Raw genomic sequence first — 17,953 nt, 5'->3', positions numbered from 1 at the left:
TTGAGCAAAATAAAGGATTATCTTTATAGAACCTATGCTTATCTGGAGACACAACTCCCCTCCCTCCATTCCCTTTCAAAAATAGCACAGAAAATTAAAAGGCTTAAAACGTATTTTAATAAGTTGATGCTGCATTACTGCTCCATTTCTCAGAAAAACTCCAAAGGTTATCAGGGACAAATCAAACATGGTACACCAATAAAAAAAATGCACAGCGTAACTACATAAGATAGGCAAGGCTAAGAGCTACTGTCTGACCTTCAGCATACAGCAACCCTGTTCCCAAGATTGTTCTAAGCCTATCAAAAGCTGTGAACAGCATCATAGACATAAAAGGGCCATTCCTGGGTTGTTCTTACCCAGAAAAAAGATGGAGGCAACTTAACACAAGATTTTTTAAAGATACACTAAAATGAAAATCTCTAAGAGAAAGGTCTTCCTTAGGACATGAAGGGGTAATATACTGGATATAACAGAATCATATGTATGTTGTCTGTGACCTCTGTGGACATTTGCCTGAATTCCCACCTGTGAGTGAATGGAATGGGGCTAAGGTCATGGGGGATGTTTGTTTTCGTGGTGTATGTGGCAGTGTCTATGGGGTTGGAGGATATAAGAATGAGAAAGCAAAAAGAACAGGATGGACAAGAATGGAATGATCAAGATTAATGGGGGCTCTAACTGGATCCATTTTGCCATGGTTCCACCCCCCCAAAGACCCTCAACAATCACATGAGACTTCAGGAATGCACCACACAGAATCAATTAAACGATATACCACACAGAACTGATTTGTTAAATATCGCCCCTCCCTTGCCTTCAGCCTCCAGTAAACTCCCTCAAAGTAGTACAGGCAAGGAAGACCTAACTATTGGGAGGAATCCCTAACACTTTTCCAGGGCAGAATTCTGGCTAGTCCAAAAAGGGTCCTGCTTTTAAGGGTTTTTGGGAAACTAGACATTGAAATTTTTATTAGTATCGGCGACGTTTGTTTGGAGCAAATTCAGCTCCAGGAGCTGCACGGTTGAATGCAGGAGGGGTTCCACCAATTGCCCCAATTCCTTCCATTGTAGCAGCCTGGCCAAAGCGTTCAGTTGTTGGTGGGGTCTTAAAGAGAAAAAGAGCAATGTTACAATAAAATCTAGTCCCAAGCTTCCCACCCATTCCTAATCCCTCCCCTAGAGGCCATTTCCACCCCAACTATTCAAAGCCTTTGATGTGCTAAGGGTAACTAAGCCTGTTTATAGAGTTCTAGTGGATATCCCTGAATAGGTGGCTATCTGTCAGAATTACAGACCCACCCAACTGTCCCACCTTTTTTATCCCTATTCCTATTGATTAAACTTTTACTATATAAATGTTTAATTTACATAGGAGATTCCCGGGATCCCTGGGTGGCACAGCGGTTTAGCGCCTGCCTTTGGCCCAGGGCGCGATCCTGGAGACCCGGGATCGAATCCCACATCGGGCTCCCGGTGCATGGAGCCTGCTTCTCCTTCTGCCTATGTCTCTGCCTCTCTCTCTCTGTGTGTGACTATCATAAATAAATAAAAAATTTAAAAAAATACATAGGAAATTCCCAGGTTGAGTAAGTTCTACCTAAGTCCTTTTTCCTGAACTAAGTCTATATGGACAAGGACAAGCTAGCACTCTTCAACAACCTTAAGCACACCAAGTTTTAAAATTCTGACACTAGAACTGTAACTCTGGTTTGTATGAGCCATAAAATCGTTTGGATTCTTTTCTATTTTATGTGATTATACCTACCTAACCTTCTTTGCCTTCCTTCCAAAAAGAAAAAAAGAATAAAAAAAAAAGAAAACCCCCTGGTAGACCAGTCAAAGGCATTAACGGAACTCCTAGACAAAGTATAGTTTGAGGTTGGGTTTGTTCAAAATTCAAACAAAAATCAAGACCTTAATGGAAAACAATGGTCCTAAGAACTGATTATCTGTAGAAAAATTGTGGCAGGCAAAAAAAAAGGACTGTGAGAGTAAAGTCCTTTCTCCTATCACCATTTAGAATTACTGTAAATCTTTGCAGTTTATTACCAATCCCAAGGTTCCATCTGGCATCATAGTGGCAGGTCCTGGAGGAGCTGGGGTACCAGCTGGCACTGGAGCAGGGGGCATGGCACCTCTATTGTTTATGCCCATAGCACCTAAAGCAGAGTAGTGTGATCAGTACAAGAGACAAAGATTATCAGTCTCTGTGCAAAACAATTCAACAAGACCTCTGAGCTAAGGATGCTTGTTACTCTCCCCCACCCCCCCAAAAAAACGCTCCCAGAAATGTCAGCCCCTTAAATTTGGACTGCATCTGAGAAGGTACATAGTTCACCAGAAATGATACAAAAAAAGGAAATCAGAACCATTAACCCCCTAAATCCTTACCTCCCATAGCCATCTGCCCCATCCGTATCTCCTGTTCTCTCTGAAAAATAAGAAATACTCAAGACAGTCCAAGACAGCACTACATTCTACCATTCATAATACATTGAGAAGCACACACTAAGGGAAGCAAACAGAGTGAGAACACATTCCAAATACAATGAGATCAAGCTGAGGAAAACCAACATCTCCTTGCTAGTTGTGCAAGTTTAGAGCTATAAAGACATAACTCAGAGTCTCCTATTAGGAACAGAGTCAGTAAAAGACAAGGGGAGAGACAGTTGATTTCTTCTGGGCCCTCAATCTGTGTAACTCCAAGGACATCAGAAAACCAGTTAGGGCTGCTATCGGACTGGATTTTATCTTTGTGCAATGACTGAATCTAAATAGTATACATTGGTCCCAGCCCTTCATCCTGAATTGCCTGTGAGGCAAGAACTCCCCTTCGAACCTTACCTTTCCTTCCTATGAATTCTTCTTTCTAAATGGAGTTTCACAGAATGCAAAAACTGGTCATAACCTGGTTTGTTTTATAGTCCTAGTGGACAACTCATGGTGGGTTTATCATATCATGGCTGGCCTGATACATCATGGGCACATGGGAGATATACCGCATCAGGGAATGTTCCCTTGAATCCTTCCTGCTGTCGCCGCATCATTTCTTCCTGTTGCCGCCGCATCTCTTCCTCTCGGCGCCTGCGCTCCTCCTCTTGCCTAGAGAGTCACCAAGGTATTTAACAGATATTCCAGAACTTGAGCAGATTATCTTAATGGGGGAGATCAACAGCCTACTGAAAACGGTCACAGCTAAGAAACATGCTCAGCTCTAAAGCAACCCAAAGGTGTTCTTGTTGGGTGGGGAGGGGAGTTCTATTGAAAAGGAGCCTCAGGACACCAGCACTCAGCTGCTTTCCCTTTAGTGCAGCTCTGGGCAACTCCTAGGACCCATGGGCAGCTGAAACATTTCCCACCCTAAGGGAGAACCTGAGAAGTGGCCAGTAAGAATTTACAAATGCATGAGGTAGCATGGTAGTAGGAAACAGGAGACATCACCTTTCAGAGTTGTCAGAGAAAAAGGTTTGAGAGTTAGTTACCTGAGCTCCAGTTGCTTTCGTTTTTGCACTTCTTGGTTATGCAGCTCTTCCATCCTCCTAAGTTCTTCTTGACGCCTCATCAAATCTAGAACAACAATGGACTGATTCACAGTACTCTTCATTCTCCTCATATAGATCCAATTATTTTCCATAAACAAAGATCCAGAAAGCAAAGGGGATATATAATCCCTGAGTGGCCATCTGAGCTATCCAGATTCCAAAAATGAAGTCAAGCCTACTATTTCCTTCTCCACAAAAGCCAGTATTCTCTGCCACATCTCCAAGCTTATCTGCCTACTGAGATCAACAAAATATTTCAGAGTATAAAAGCAGAGGTTTAGGCATTTCTCTACCAATCGATACTAAAAATTGCTGAAAAGTCATTTTGTTCTTGTTCTAGATTTAAGACCTATAAGCATACACTCACCCTGTCTCATTAGCATGACCTGGTGCTCATGGCGAGCAGCCTCCATCTCCATCTCCAGCTTCTCACGAGCTTCCTTGATGTTGCGGTCCACTTGGTCCTGCTGCTGCTTCTCCATCTCAATCAGTGCCTTCCAGCGCATGGCATACTCATACTCAAAGGAGCCAGGCTGTGCAAATCTGGGTGGCTGCTCTCGCTCCCTATAGACAAGGTTCCTGGGTTATTAAAACTCTGTCCACGATCCCCCAACTAAGCACTGCATTCCTCCTAAGGGCCAACATTATGGCTGAGAGTGAATACCTATAACAAAGACTTGAATCTTTTACATATCCCTTTACAAGCTTCCTTAAAAATAGACAAACACCTGGCAGGGAACCTCTCAGGACCACATACTTGTGAAATTGCTGATTCTTTATAACCAGTTTCTCTGGAAGTCCCTCTTCATCATCCAACTGGTCCATGGGCTCCACAGTCACAGGCCTAGGAAATCTGGAAGAAAAAAGCTTAGTGTTAATTATAGCCCTACCAGGCTTCCTCTCTACATCTGCCACTGGCATGGTAAAGTAGTTAGAGGTCAGGCAAGATAATTAAACATATTTCTAAAGGAGTTTTTACACCCAGCCCCAAGTAACCAAGTTCTTTTAGTGGCATTATGTGGAATCTGGGGTTGATAGGATGGAGTGAGGCTTTAGATCAGCCTTAAAGGTGTTCAAAGTAAGTAGATAGAATACTTAGTTTAAATATCCAGTATCTATAGAACTCCACACAATGACTCGAAGTAAACGGGATGCTGCATACTCAAAACAACTTTTCAGAGTTCTAACACTTCAAAGGAAGCGGAGATTTAACACTGATTAAAAGACAACCTACTGAAAGACTGATTTATTTCTTAATCCTCATACTATGTCCATTAATTTAAGATTACACTGAAAACCCTACTAAGCTGAATTAATATCCAAAGTCTTTAAGTGAACACAAGAACATGTTTCCTAAAGGCTACCTCCCCACACCACCGATGGAAGTAGCAACCTAAGATCTATTTCTAAAAGTGACCCTTCACTTACGTGGTTAGCAGGAAAGAGCCTTCACTGCACCTGTCCAGAGCTTTCCGAGCAGCTGGCTTCCCTGAGAATTCAACAATGCCTTTTCCTGAGGGCCTTCCTCGATCATCCACGATGACTACAGCCCTCTCCACCTGGCCAAACACGGAAAAGGCTTCCTCCAGCAGTTCATTGGAAACATACTGAGGAAGGTTTCGGACTGTAAGGGATGCACTATGGCAGGCAAAACGCACACGCAGCTGCTTTCCACGAAGTGGCATGTTGTCCAATTCTACTTTGGCAATCTCCGCTAAGGTTCGTGTTTCCTAGAAAGCAAAGCAAAGTTAGAATAACTCAAGTTTGACAAAGACCACATGCACAACCATCAAGAGCCTAAAGTAGCATAGCCGAATACAAAATCTCCCCGCCAAAAACCCCGACAACACACAAAGAAACCTTAATAGTACTGAAATAGAAATTACATGTTTCAGATAATTCTCTTGGATAGTCTAATTGCTGACAGCCCTGCAATAAATCAATTGGAAAGTACAGAAGTTGATACCACTTACATGGTCATCAGTATCATAGGTTATCCTCCCAAGCAGTGACAGACAGATCATTGTGACAATGACCAGCCTAAAACCTACCTTTATAATACAGCAGCTAGCATATTTTAATTTCAGCTAGCTACATATAAGTTTAATGAGAATCATGTACACCCTCCACAAGACCTCTTTAGAAGCACAGACCCTCTCATATTACTAAAGTGAACCCCAGAAAAAAATGACTCGCCCATGGACTCTTGAATTAGTGGTAGATCTAGAATGAAAACTAGTTCTGACCACCACATCTAGTAAACTTGCTAACACATTATGTTCCTTGTTTATGCAGATAATGCCTAGAAAAGTTCCTCCCTCATACACACTTAACACATTTCCTAACCAAATCAGATTGTTAAAAAGTGGTTAGATAATAAATTTAATGTTATGCGTTATTTTAGCACAACTTCAAAAAATTTTCAAAAATAGATACAAATAAAATTGTCTCCTCGTGGTTTTAGTCGTGAGATAATACATGGGGGAACTTTGGAAATAAATTATATAAACCTTAATCTTACTAAGATAAAATAGAGTTGATAATTATTGAAGCTGGGCACTGAGCATATAAAGGTTAATTATACTATTCTGTCTACCTCTGTATGTTTGAAATTAACTATATAAAACAAAAGTTCTAAAGGACATATTTCAGTCTCTTTGCCCTAGACAAATAAACCTATGCTGTCCTTGAAACAAAACATAAACCTGTAAGGATAAATAAAAATAAACCCTGTGTTTTCTGTCCTGTTCTACCAACTACAGTTATTACACATTTAACAAACCACCTGAGAATTATTTCCACTGCCTTATTTTCCATATCTATCATTCCCCAACTTCCCCATCTTTCAGAGCACATACTTTAAAAGCCCAAGGTTATGGGATCCCTGGGTGGCGCAGCGGTTTGGCGCCTGCCTTTGGCCCAGGGCGTGATCCTGGAGACCCGGGATCGAATCCCATATCAGGCTCCCGATGCATGGAGCCTGCTTCTCCCTCTGCCTGTGTCTCTGCCTCTCTCTCTCTCTCTCTCTCTGACTATCATAAGTAAATAAATAAAAATTAAAAAAAAAAAAAAAAAAAAAAAAAAAAAAAAAAAAAAAAAATAAAAGCCCAAGGTTAAAAAAAAAAAAAAAAAAAAAAAGCCCAAGGTTGCTCACCAAGCGGATAAAGCCAAAGCCCTTATCCTTATGAATGAAGACTTCGCCTGCTTTCCCGTATTTCTCAAATAGTTTCCTCATCTCCTCTTCAGTGATATCAGGAGGAAGATTGCCCACAAAGAGCCGGCTACGTTGGGTGAAGGTCTTCTCTCCTGGTTTCCTAAAATTCTTCAGGTCAATAGTCAAGCCTTCATCTGAGAAAATACACACAGTCACTCAAAAAATTGGGCAAAGAGATCTACAGTCATATTCTCAAAGAGCTACCACTGCCGCTAGATTACGAAACCGAATTGCTATACAGAAGTCAAATACCATTTCCCAATGCAATATATCCACTAACCACTTATCAGTAAATTGCACCCTAAAGTGTATGCATTTAAGATGAAAGCAATACACAGACATCTGGGAGTACTTCTCAATAGCTCTACTATGGGCCAGAAGCCACCCGGTCTAAGTCAGAAACAGAAAGACAATACAGAATGTATCAGTCAAAGAGAAAATCAATCAGGTCAAGGAGGCTTATGTCAGAAGACATCAGTTTTTAAAATTTGAAACATAACTGCTCCATTTTCCTAATCTCTCACCAATCTTCATAACCTTAACAGTTCCCATCCTTTCATGCTTGGGTTAATGAAATCAAAGGAAATGAGTTAGGAAGCAGAATTCTTTGTAGGGATCTCTGGAAAGAAAAGAGAGTTGAGGTTGGTTCTAGTTTGAGATGCACACAATAGGTACTCAAAGTTTGCTGAGTGAATAGAACCTGCTTTTAAAAAATGTTTACTCTGATTAAAAATGGGTTGGCACAAACCCCAGGCTGAAAGTATAACTCAGTACCAGACTTCTTCTATATTTTCTATCAGTCATCTGATGATTACCTCTAAGAACCTAGCTCTGAGGCAACACACACAGACATCTGTTTAGCAGAATATGCCAACACAGCACAGCAACTTGTACTCATCTGCCACCCAACATGTCTGCTTCTTGTTTCAGTGAATCACCCTTTTTCTATCCTAAGTATTAAGAAGTAAATAGAGGAGGGAAAAAGAGTAAAAAGTGTGCCCCAAGGCTTATTCCTTTATAACCCCAAGAGACTAATCTAAAAACCAAGAAACCTTTCCCAAGCAGGAACTATATCTACCCCCCTTACAAACATATACTCACTTTGGCTGCTGGCTTGTTGCCCATTTGCAGGTATTGGTGGCGGTGGTGGTTGCTGCTGTTGCTGCTGGTGGTGCTGCTGGTGGTGATGCTGATGATGCTTCCTTGGAGTATGGTTTTGCTTCTCCAAGTTAAAGGTTTTATTGCTCTGCATTTTTGCACCCTAAAAGAAAAATGTTAACTGTCAATACATTTAGAGCTAATCAGTCACCTTCTGATGATTTTTTATATGTTACTATCATTTCTGATATCCTGGCTTTTGCAGATTCAAACAACTGGTTATTTTGAACAAGTATGGCAAAGCAATACCATTCAAAAACCTAAAAACAACCAGACAGCAGTTATGTTGCACACAGAAACCAGACAAGTACTAAATGAGAACAGCTTGCATGAGAATAACTTTAAGAAACTTCCAGTTCACGAATTATATACATTAATTGGAAACTATTTTTCCCAAAGAAGCTACCCCCTAAAAATTAGCCCTATCATAATGTTAAAACAACAAGGGAAATAGATTCTACTTATCACAAAGACAAGGACTATTAAATCTTGTTCTCTGGCACTTTGCAGTCCTAGCCTACAGTAGATACTGTGGAACAAATAGCAGAAAAACTATGGGCCGTAGAGTTAGACATACTTAGATTTGAAGCACGGTCCTAGTACTCACTTACTAGCTAAATACTACTTAGTAAATCATTCCTGCACAAATTTAAGCTGTTATAAAGGGTATAATAAAAATACCTACCTCTCAAGATGGCTAAGAGGGCTCGTAAATATGTGAAAACACTAGTTCAGTACTGAACTATAGCAAGCACTTAGTAAATATTGTTATTAATCACAACAAAGATAAATGACTACAAAAACAATTAAAGCATCAAATTAAAAAAGATGAATATGCAATCATAATGTTAAACCACATCTAAAAATCAACATAAGGTTAAAAGAAAACAAAATGAAAACTCCTGGTACAATCCAGAGTGAATTCAAAAATTGATGGCTTTAAAATGGAAATTTTCTAATTGATCTGGTTAACAAGTTGAGGACCATCTTCCTCATTTAAGAAGAGTTCTCCACTAATAAAAGGGCAAAGCCAATTCTAAATCATTTCCCCTAAAAATAAGACGTTCTAGTCAGAATTTAGCTGAAGGAAAATGCAGAGAACTTTTTCATGAATACTTATTAACATTAGGATTCCTCTAAAATACAGAAAACTGGTTTCTTAAACAAAGAAAATGCAACAATAGCTTGGGAACTATTGATTCTGGATGATGGTATACGAAAATACTTTATGTATATAAAAGCTTTCCCAACACATTTCATATCATATCCCTCCAAACTAAAAACAACATAAATATCAAATTCTATATCCAAACTGTTTCATAAGACAAGTAATAACAAGAGCTATCAAAATGTTCATATTCTGTAATTCAGGAAATTCTAACCCTAGAAATTAACCATAAGATTATAATTTTTGGGGTGCCTGGGTGGCTCAATAGGTTAAGCATCTGACTTTTTAAAAAGATTTTATTTATTTGCTCATGAGACACACAGAGAGAGGCAGAGACACAGGCAGAGGGAGAAGTAGGCCCCATGCAGGGAGCCCGTGTGACTTAATCTTGATCCCAGGTCTCCTGGATCACACCCTGGGCCAAAAGGAGGTGCTAAACCACCGAGCCACGGGGGCTGCCCAGCATCTGACTTTTTTAGAAAAAGATTGGAGAGTGAGAGAGGGATGGCTGGGTGGCTCAGTGGTTGAGCATCTGCTCAGGTCATGATCCTGGAGTCCAGGGATGGAGCCTGCTTCTCCCTCTGCCTATGTCTCTGCCCCTCTCTGTCTCTTATGAATAAATAAAATATTTTTAAAAATAAAATAAAAAGAGAGAGAGAGAGAGAGTGCGCGAGGAGCGCCTTTGCAGGAGGGAAGGAGCAGAGGAAGAAGCAGACTCCCCACTGAGCAGGAAGCCCAATGCAGGGTTTAGAAATGCTTAACCAACTGAGCTACCCAGGCTCCCCAAGCATCTATTTTGGCTCAGGTCACGATCTCAGGGTTGAGATCAAGTTGTGTCAAGTTCGCCTGCATAGGATTTTCACTCTCCCTCTCCCCTCCCTTCCCCTCAAAAAAAAAAATTTTTTTTTTTAAATTTAAAAACCACATCCATGAAATAGTCACCGTGATGACCTTTATGGTAATGAAATAATGACTCAAGGAACGCCTAGGTGGCTCAGTGGTTGGCTTAGTGGTTGAGCCTCTGCCTTCGGCTCAGGGCATGATCCCGGGGGTCTGGGATCAAATCCCACATTGGGCTCCCTGTGAGGAGCCTGTTTCTCCCTCTAACCAGTGTCTCTGCCTCTCTCTGTGTCTCTCATGAATAAATAAATAAAATCTTTTAAAAAATGACTTAAAATACCCAAAATTAGAGGTAAGATTTTTAAATAAATTATGGTATGGTATTCAGTGGAGTGTTACACAGCATTATAAATTATGAAGACTATGTAAATGTGAAAAATGTTTGATGTTTTGGGGCACGTGGGTGGCTCAGTTGGCTATGTGTCTGCCTTTGGCTTAGGTTATGATCCCAGGGTCCTGGGGAGAGGAGCTCCTTGCTCAGTAGGAGTCTGCTTCTCCCTCTCCCTTTGCCCCTCTCTTGACCCATGTTCACGCCAAGCATGAGCGTGCTCTCTCTCTCAAATAAAATCTTTTTTAAAAAAGAAAAATGTTTAAGTTTTAAAAGGGAAAAGTTTAAGAGGAAAAGGATTTTCCCCCCTCCAAAATACATAATGTAGACTAGAAACAGAAGACAGGTAAAAATGAAAACTGCCCTGTTTATGGTCTATTGATCATTTTTTACCTTTTTAAAAAAAACGAACCCACCCAACAAATATTCACTGAATGCTTACTATCTGCCAGGTACTATTATAGGTGCTTGGGATGCATCAATGAACAAAAGCAGATTCTTGCCTTCAACTGTGCTTACCTTCCGGTAAGACAAAAATACACATAATTAAATTATATAGTACTTAATAAGAGGTAAGCACTAATGGAAAATAAAGAAAAATGGGGAGGGGGGAAGCAAAGTGGATAAGGAGCAAAAGGGCTAAGACTGCAACTTTAAACAGAGCTGAGGTAAGCCTCACTGGAAGCCAAGACTTGAATCCTATTTATATCATTCCATCAACCTTATGTTTCTCATTAATAAGGTACCTATTACAAAATACATCTTTAATATAGAAAACTTAGAAATAAAAAAGGTAAATAAAAATCCAAAGACCCACCTCCAGAAAACAGTTAACATTTACCCTTCCAGTCATTTATTTGCATGTGCTCTAAATGAAATATTATAAAGACTATTTTGCAACCTGCCTTTTCTACTTTATTACATGATGAAGAGCTTTTTTATGGCACTCAATCTTCTACTTTAATTTTAATGGACACAGTGTTTCAGCTATCAACCAAGCACCTACTGTGTTGGACACTTGGGTTGTTCCAATTTTTTTCACCATTATTTATAAACAATGTTCATAGCTAAATCTTGGGCACATCCATGTGTAAATATTCCTCCCACAATTTACATTTTTACTTATTTACCTTCCAAAACATACATTATCATTTTAATATAATGCAGTTATAATGCACCATTCTATATTCAGTTTTTCCTCACTTCTACGTCAACATAATTATAATTTTTAACAGCTACACAAGTCCATGTGGATATATACTAATTTACTAAACTACTCCCTACTACGAGACATTTAGGTTGTTTTCAGCTTTTTCCTGTCAGCATGCTGCAGTAAATAATCTCTTCTTGCTTAAAGCTTCTTTAGTTACTCCCTTATAATAAATTCTTAAAATTAGAATAATCGAATCTTTGTTACTCTTACCACATAGTGCAGCATTTTTTCCTCTAAAAAAAAGGAAATCATGTTTCTAAAAATAAGACATAAAGATAGGAAATTAAAACACAAAATTTATGAAGTCTTCTCTAGCAACAGTTGTAGATGGGGTTAGGTTGGCATTAGTATCAGATCTTTAACTATTTGAGTCCCAGCTATTAAAACACCTCCCTTCTGACTCCAAATTGGCCTACAGCAGAAACTTGAGCTATCTTCACAGCCATTTCTCTAACTAGGTCTTCTTACTTTTTTATCCCTGGCTAGAATCCAAGGAACCTTTTTTTTTTCCTTCAGCTTTTAATTTAGGAGTCAGTGGTCCCAGCCTCAGTATCTTCCATCCCATTCAGGGATCCACAACTTATATTTACACCTTAATAAAAATCCTCAGAGAGTCACTCAAAATGAAGTATTAAAAATTCTGTATTTACATCTTAACCAAACTTCACCACTCCTTTTCAAAAAGGCATTTTACAATTTCTTAGTAGAAATGATCTACCTCCTTGAAGAAAAAGTGCTAGGATATTCTAAACCATGTAAGATAACCAGGGGAGGTTATTTTTGGTTTTAGAACTGAACTAAGCCTGAACTAAGACAGTGGCCTGTAGTGGCAAGTAGCCTGGTAGTTAAGATGATAATATCAGATATTTACCAACCATTATATGCCAGGCACTGTGCTAAGTCTGCATTATTCTCATTTAGTGCTCAAAACTATTATTCTCCTGAATAAGAAAACTGATGCCTATCTAAAGTTACCCAAATGTGATGGAGCAAGGAGTGGAACTCACAATCTATTTAACTCTAAAGCTCATTCTCATCACTATGCTACCAATTAATCAAACTCATCTTGATTTCAAAGTTGAGAGTCCACAAACCGACTAGACATGTCACCTAACTTCTGAACCTCAGTTTCCTCATTTGTAAGGAGGAGGTAACAACAGCACTTCACAGGGCTAGTTATCCTAAGCACTGAGATCATGTACACAGCACTTGTTACTGCTGGCAACCACTATCGATATTTCTACATTCAGTTGGTGCCATAATTAGACAAATATCATCAATTACATTCTTCCTCCTCTTTTGGGTTCTAGCAAAAATCATTTTTACAACCAAATTGCCTACCTTTGTGTTTTTGAATAAATGTCTCCACAATGCTAATATTTACAATCGTTCTTTACAGTTTACTCTTTACCAAGAAGCCATTCAATGGGGAAGACGAAATAATATTGTATAAGTCACTTAAAACAGTGCCCACAAAGTAGCAAGTACTAAGTATTGTCCCTATCACTCATTTCTGATGATGACCACCAGTATAATTTGGAATTTTGTGCAGAAATCTCTACTGAGCAATAAATTCACTGTCCCCTAACCATTGGGCCTCTGAGAACTAAGCACAAAGATCAGAATCAAAGATTTGCCTATTTACCTGTCCCAAAGACTAACACTGATAAAGAACTTTTCTTGAAAGAAAATATGTACTGCTGGTTTAGAAAGATTGGGGCTATTGGACATAGTACGATTTCACAAATGTGGTTTAGGTACAAGACCAAGCACTACATCACACATATTTAAAATCAATTTTCAGGAAAAGAGGTAACTTTTTGAGTGGAAATCTGGTAAAAATTTACCAACCTAGATGGCTGCATGGATATGGACCTGCCTGAAAGCTGCAGAATGCACTAATACAGTCAGTTGTTTCTTAGGACCTTTCATTTAGTAACAAGGAAGTAGGACAAAGACACAGTATAAATCTGCCAGTGCCCGGCAGGAAAGTTGCCAGATGTATCAAATAAAAATATACAACATACAGTTAAATTTGATTTCAGACTTTAATTTGCTGTCTATGTGAAATCCAAACTTAACGGGGCGTCCTGTATTTTATCTGGCAACCCTACCCCCCCAACATCTACCTCAACTTCAGCTGAAGAGAGCAAAGTGCCACCAAGTCATCTCTAACCTCAACTTCTGCTAAGAACACGAAGGTTTCAGTTGACAATCGTTTTCCCTAGTGCAAAATAGCCAATAGGAAACTCATAAAATTGATTTCCATTTTAAAAAGTGATGCTATAAATGGGTCGAGTAGCTAGGCAACATGACTTAAAAAAAGAAAAAAGCATACAGGAACGTGGCCAGGGAAGCTGCAGGGTCTGGACTAGCAGATGAACTTCCCAGCTTAAGAGTTTTGACAAAGAAACATCGCTCGGGGGACGTGGGGGACGACCCATTTTTCATTCTGAATTAATGGCCTCGCGAAGCTGAGAGGAGGAGCGCCGACAAAGCGCCTCCTCCTCCAGCCGCGACTTCAAGGCTCTCGGATAATAGACCCCACACCCTCAGGCCCAGGGCGGCTAAAGGGCCGAGGAACTTACTGACAGAGATCAGAATCGATGATGAGTCGCACAAAGAAACCGGGCGGGAAAGGCAACGGAGTCAGGTTAAAGCAGAAAGCAAGGCGAGCTGAGAGCGATGGGCCCCTGCGGGTGGGCTGAGGAGGCCGTGTGGGCGGCGGGGACAAGGCCTCAAGGGGCCTTAGAACGAACGCCCAACCTCCCTCCAAAGCTAGCCTCGCCCTAGCCTCTTGTCGCAAAAAATCCTACTCCCCCCTCAAACATGAACTATGTCGTCCCAAAACTCACCCGCTACCGACTGTTCTCTCCTCAGAGTAACGGCGACGCTACACGGCCTCTACCGTCCCGAGAAAAGAGCGCGCGACCGCCGGAAACGAGACGACGGAGCTCGGTACCTCCCAAGGGGTACAAACTGGCGTTTTTGATTAGTTATCTGACTTGCCAATCAAGGTTTATCTCCAGAGGCGGAATCGTTTTTCCGCCATTTCTTCAATCCTATTGGCTACCGAACGCGAAAGATTTGAGTTCGTGAGAACGACAGATGGGGACAAAGAGCGAGGCTTTCTACTTAATGCGCATGCGCAAGTTGCCGTCCTCTGGAGAGGAAAAGGAAGGGGGAGGGGGATAGAGGGTCGGAAGGAGAGACATAAGGGGACTAACGGAAAGACTTGAAGACCAAGTAAGTGGTAGGAGAAGCAAAAGAGAGTGCGAAAAAGGAGAGAGGAAAGTGGAAAGAGAACAGGAGGGGAGAAAACGTGCGGGTAGGCGTGCTCTGAGAACTCTTGCACTGCGCCTGTGCGTGGAGCAAGAGTAACAATGTCATTGTATTCCGTGTGGTAGATCTAGCCTTTTCCTTCTGAAAAAAAATGCCCCGCCATGTTTCTTTTTTCATACTTCCTCATTAGGGCTTGCACTCTGACACTAAGTCAAATTTCCAGTTGCTTCTGCTGCCAGGTCTACTCCTGAAGCCCAACTGAAACAGTCATTACTATAGCTATGTTTATGGTTATAGTTATAGAAAGGGGTGAGGGAGAGATCGGGGATTGATACTTTAGTTTCTGTGATTACCCACAATTGTAACCACCTATTTCCATGGTAACCAGGGAACCTAGCAGTCCAAACACCACTATTGTTCTGTGATTTACAAAGAGATTCAACAGGTGTCATTATTGCCATGGATACATTGTAGACCACCAGATCAGACTGATTATTCTGTAGGATGCCAGTCAGGTAGGCACCTTCATTTTTCAGTAATGCCAAACTAGCCCTGTGGTTAATCAAGAGCTACAAGGCTCAACTAGTAGGTGTTCGTAGTTAGTTCCCGCTAAATTAATTCACATTCCAGGGTGTCCCAACTGGTGCCACATTATGTGGGACACAGTGATCTAGACCTGCACTGTCCAGTAGGACTTCTGCAAGGATAGAAATGTTCTTTATTTGCTCTGTTCAGTACAGTAAGTAACTACTGGCTATATGTGGCCATCGAGAGCTTGAAATGTGACTAGTGCGGCTGAAGAACTGAATTGTTAATTCTATTTAGTTTTAATTAGCTAAATTTTAAAATAAAATTTAAATAATCACATATGGCTAGTGGCTACCATATTGGACATATCTAGACCAACTGTTCCCAAGCTCTTTATTTAAGTAACCGCTCTGTTATGACAACAAATATTACCTCTATTCTGAAAAACATTTTCTTACCCTGCTCATGGAAAAAAATTAAATAATATCCAAGAGTATAAAGAGAAAAGTCTCCCCCTCTGGTTACAATTATAACCACTTTCTTGCATTTCTATTTTCTATGTTTGTACTGACTCAGTCAAAAAGAAATGTTTATACTTTTTTATACATGTAGGACTAAGCTAAGCTATACATAGTTATCTGAGCCATGACTTTAAAAAATACTTTAGCTCTCTTTCCATATAAATGCATAAAGATCTATGAGGACTTTTTAATATGAAATATTTTATAGAAACCCACACCATAGTTTTTAGTGTCTCTTAGTGAAAAAATACAAATTATAGAAAAGTTACTGTGGGTTCAGTAACACTTTAATGAATTTATGCTTTGTTAAATCACCAAGAGCTGCTTACATTGGAAAATATTTGGTATCAAATTGAAAAGGAAAATTGTTGTAAATGTGTGTATCTCCTCAAGACAATCACAACGTAAACAGAGAAATGTTGATGTAAACAAATAATTGCAATACTCTAGGCAAATATAATAGCACCATGTTAGAGGTAAAGTGGTAATAACTCAAAGGTAGCAGGGTTCTGCATGATTGGATCAGGAATGGCTTCACAGGAAATAATACTTTTTAAAAATTTTTATTTATTTATTCATGAGAGACACACATAGAGAGAGGCAGAGACACCGGCAGAGGGAGAGGCAGGCTCCCTATGGGGAGCCCTATGTGAGACTCCATCTCAGGACCCTGGACTCAATCCAGGACTCGCGATCCCAGGACTTCAGTATCACACTCTGAGCCAAAGGCAAATGCTCAACCACAGAGCCACTCAGGGGTCCCAGGAAAGAACACTTTTGAATGCAGTCTTAACCAGGAGGTTGAAGTCAGTCAGGCCAATTTGCAATGGATCAGAGGCAGAATGACCTATGTTTTAGGATATTTGACATGGCTGAAGAAAAATGGGGAGGCTAAGTGATAGGAATTTAGGCTAGAGAGATAGGCATAGGCCAAATAATTGAGGGCCTTTGCTATGCTTAGAAGTTTGTACTTTACTCTGTAAGTGATGGGAAGACATTGAAGAGTGTTTTTTAATAATTTATGTTGTTTTGTTCTAATTATAAAAGTAATATATGCTTATTGAAACAAGAGAAGTATGAAAATCATAATCCCATAATAGAATAATCGGTGTTAATATTTTGGTATATTTTCTTCTAGACTATCACAGACACATGTGCATGTGCACTTCTGTGTGTGTAGTTATATATTTGTTTACTTATGTATGTATTTATAGAAAGCAAGAGAGACAAAGACACTGAGAGACAAGGAGAATAAATTATTTCTGTGTATGATAGGTTTGAACTTGAGAAAGAATACTGTATTACTGTCCTGAAGCTGTTGTAAAAAAATTACCACAGAGTAGGTGGCTTAAAATAACAGAAATGTATTCTCTCACAGTTCTGGAAGCCAGAGTCTGAAATTAGTATCACTGGGATGAAATCAAAGTGTGGGCAGGGCCATGATTCTTCAGGATCTCTTACGAGACCCTAGGGAAGACTGAGTCTTGTCTCTTCCAGTTCTTGGTGGTTGTTGTCATTCCTCGGCTTATGGCCACATCCCTCCAATTTCTGCCTCCATGGTTACATGCCGTTTCCTCTGCATGTCAAATCTCCCTCTGCTTCTCTCCTATAAGAACACTTGTTATTAAATTTAGGGCCCACTTGGATGATTTCCCCATTGTAGGATCCTTACCTTAATCATATTCACAAAGTCCTACTTTTTTGCCATGCAAGGCAACATTAGCAAGCTCCAGATATTAGGGCAGGGATATCTTTTGGTGGCTGTTATTAAACTTCCCACAATCACCCTGGCCACAGTGGGTGGGAAATATTGGAGGAGAGAAGCTAGGAGGTTGGGACACCAGTTGGAATCCAATAACAATAATTCCAGGAATAAAATGAGGAAAGCCTGAACTAAGACAGTGGTTGTAGGGATAGAGAAGAGGAAACCAAATCCAAATATGTAGAAGGCAGGATCAAGGGGACTTAATAACCAATCAAATGGAGGGAGGTAAGGAGTAGAAGATTGGAATGATTCCCAGGTTTCTGTTAGTGGTACCTGGTTGTCTGGTTGTGCCCCTAACAAGGATAGGAAACAGGAAGCCCAGCACCATTGTG

General features: G+C 40.1%; 1 protein-coding gene across 1 annotated transcript; it reads right to left on the bottom strand.

Annotated features, from left to right (window-relative positions):
* Window positions 1–94: 94 nt before the first annotated feature.
* Window positions 95–14,537, bottom strand: NONO (non-POU domain containing octamer binding). The gene is made up of 11 exons (XM_038587678.1): window positions 14,381–14,537; window positions 7,860–8,019; window positions 6,699–6,892; window positions 4,973–5,274; window positions 4,302–4,397; window positions 3,912–4,108; window positions 3,485–3,569; window positions 3,002–3,104; window positions 2,394–2,433; window positions 2,052–2,161; window positions 95–1,107 (listed from the first exon to the last, which is right to left on the bottom strand). The coding sequence occupies exons 2-11, from the start codon at window positions 8,008–8,010 to the stop codon at window positions 973–975; spliced, it is 1,413 nt and encodes a 470-aa protein (XP_038443606.1). The 5' UTR covers window positions 8,011–8,019; window positions 14,381–14,537; the 3' UTR covers window positions 95–972.
* Window positions 14,538–17,953: the final 3,416 nt, after the last annotated feature.

The sequence above is a fragment of the Canis lupus genome, chromosome X (genome assembly GCF_011100685.1).
Source record: "Canis lupus familiaris isolate Mischka breed German Shepherd chromosome X, alternate assembly UU_Cfam_GSD_1.0, whole genome shotgun sequence".
NCBI classification, from domain to species: Eukaryota; Metazoa; Chordata; class Mammalia; order Carnivora; family Canidae; genus Canis; species Canis lupus.
Note: the sequence above shows the minus strand (reverse complement) of the source record. Positions and strands in the feature narration are given on the sequence as shown.

What these genes read in the sequence shown, in the direction of transcription:
- NONO (XM_038587678.1), bottom strand. Translation starts at nt 8,010, where the DNA reads ATGCAGAGCAATAAAACCTTTAACTTGGAGAAGCAAAACCATACTCCA. An exon ending in GGCTCTTTCCTGCTAACCAC is followed by an intron (nt 4,398 to 4,972) that starts GTAAGTGAAGGG and finishes TTTTTCTTCCAG; the next exon opens with ATTTCCTAGGCCTGTGACTG. An exon ending in AGGGAACATTCCCTGATGCG is followed by an intron (nt 2,434 to 3,001) that starts GTATATCTCCCA and finishes CTTATTTTTCAG; the next exon opens with AGAGAACAGGAGATACGGAT.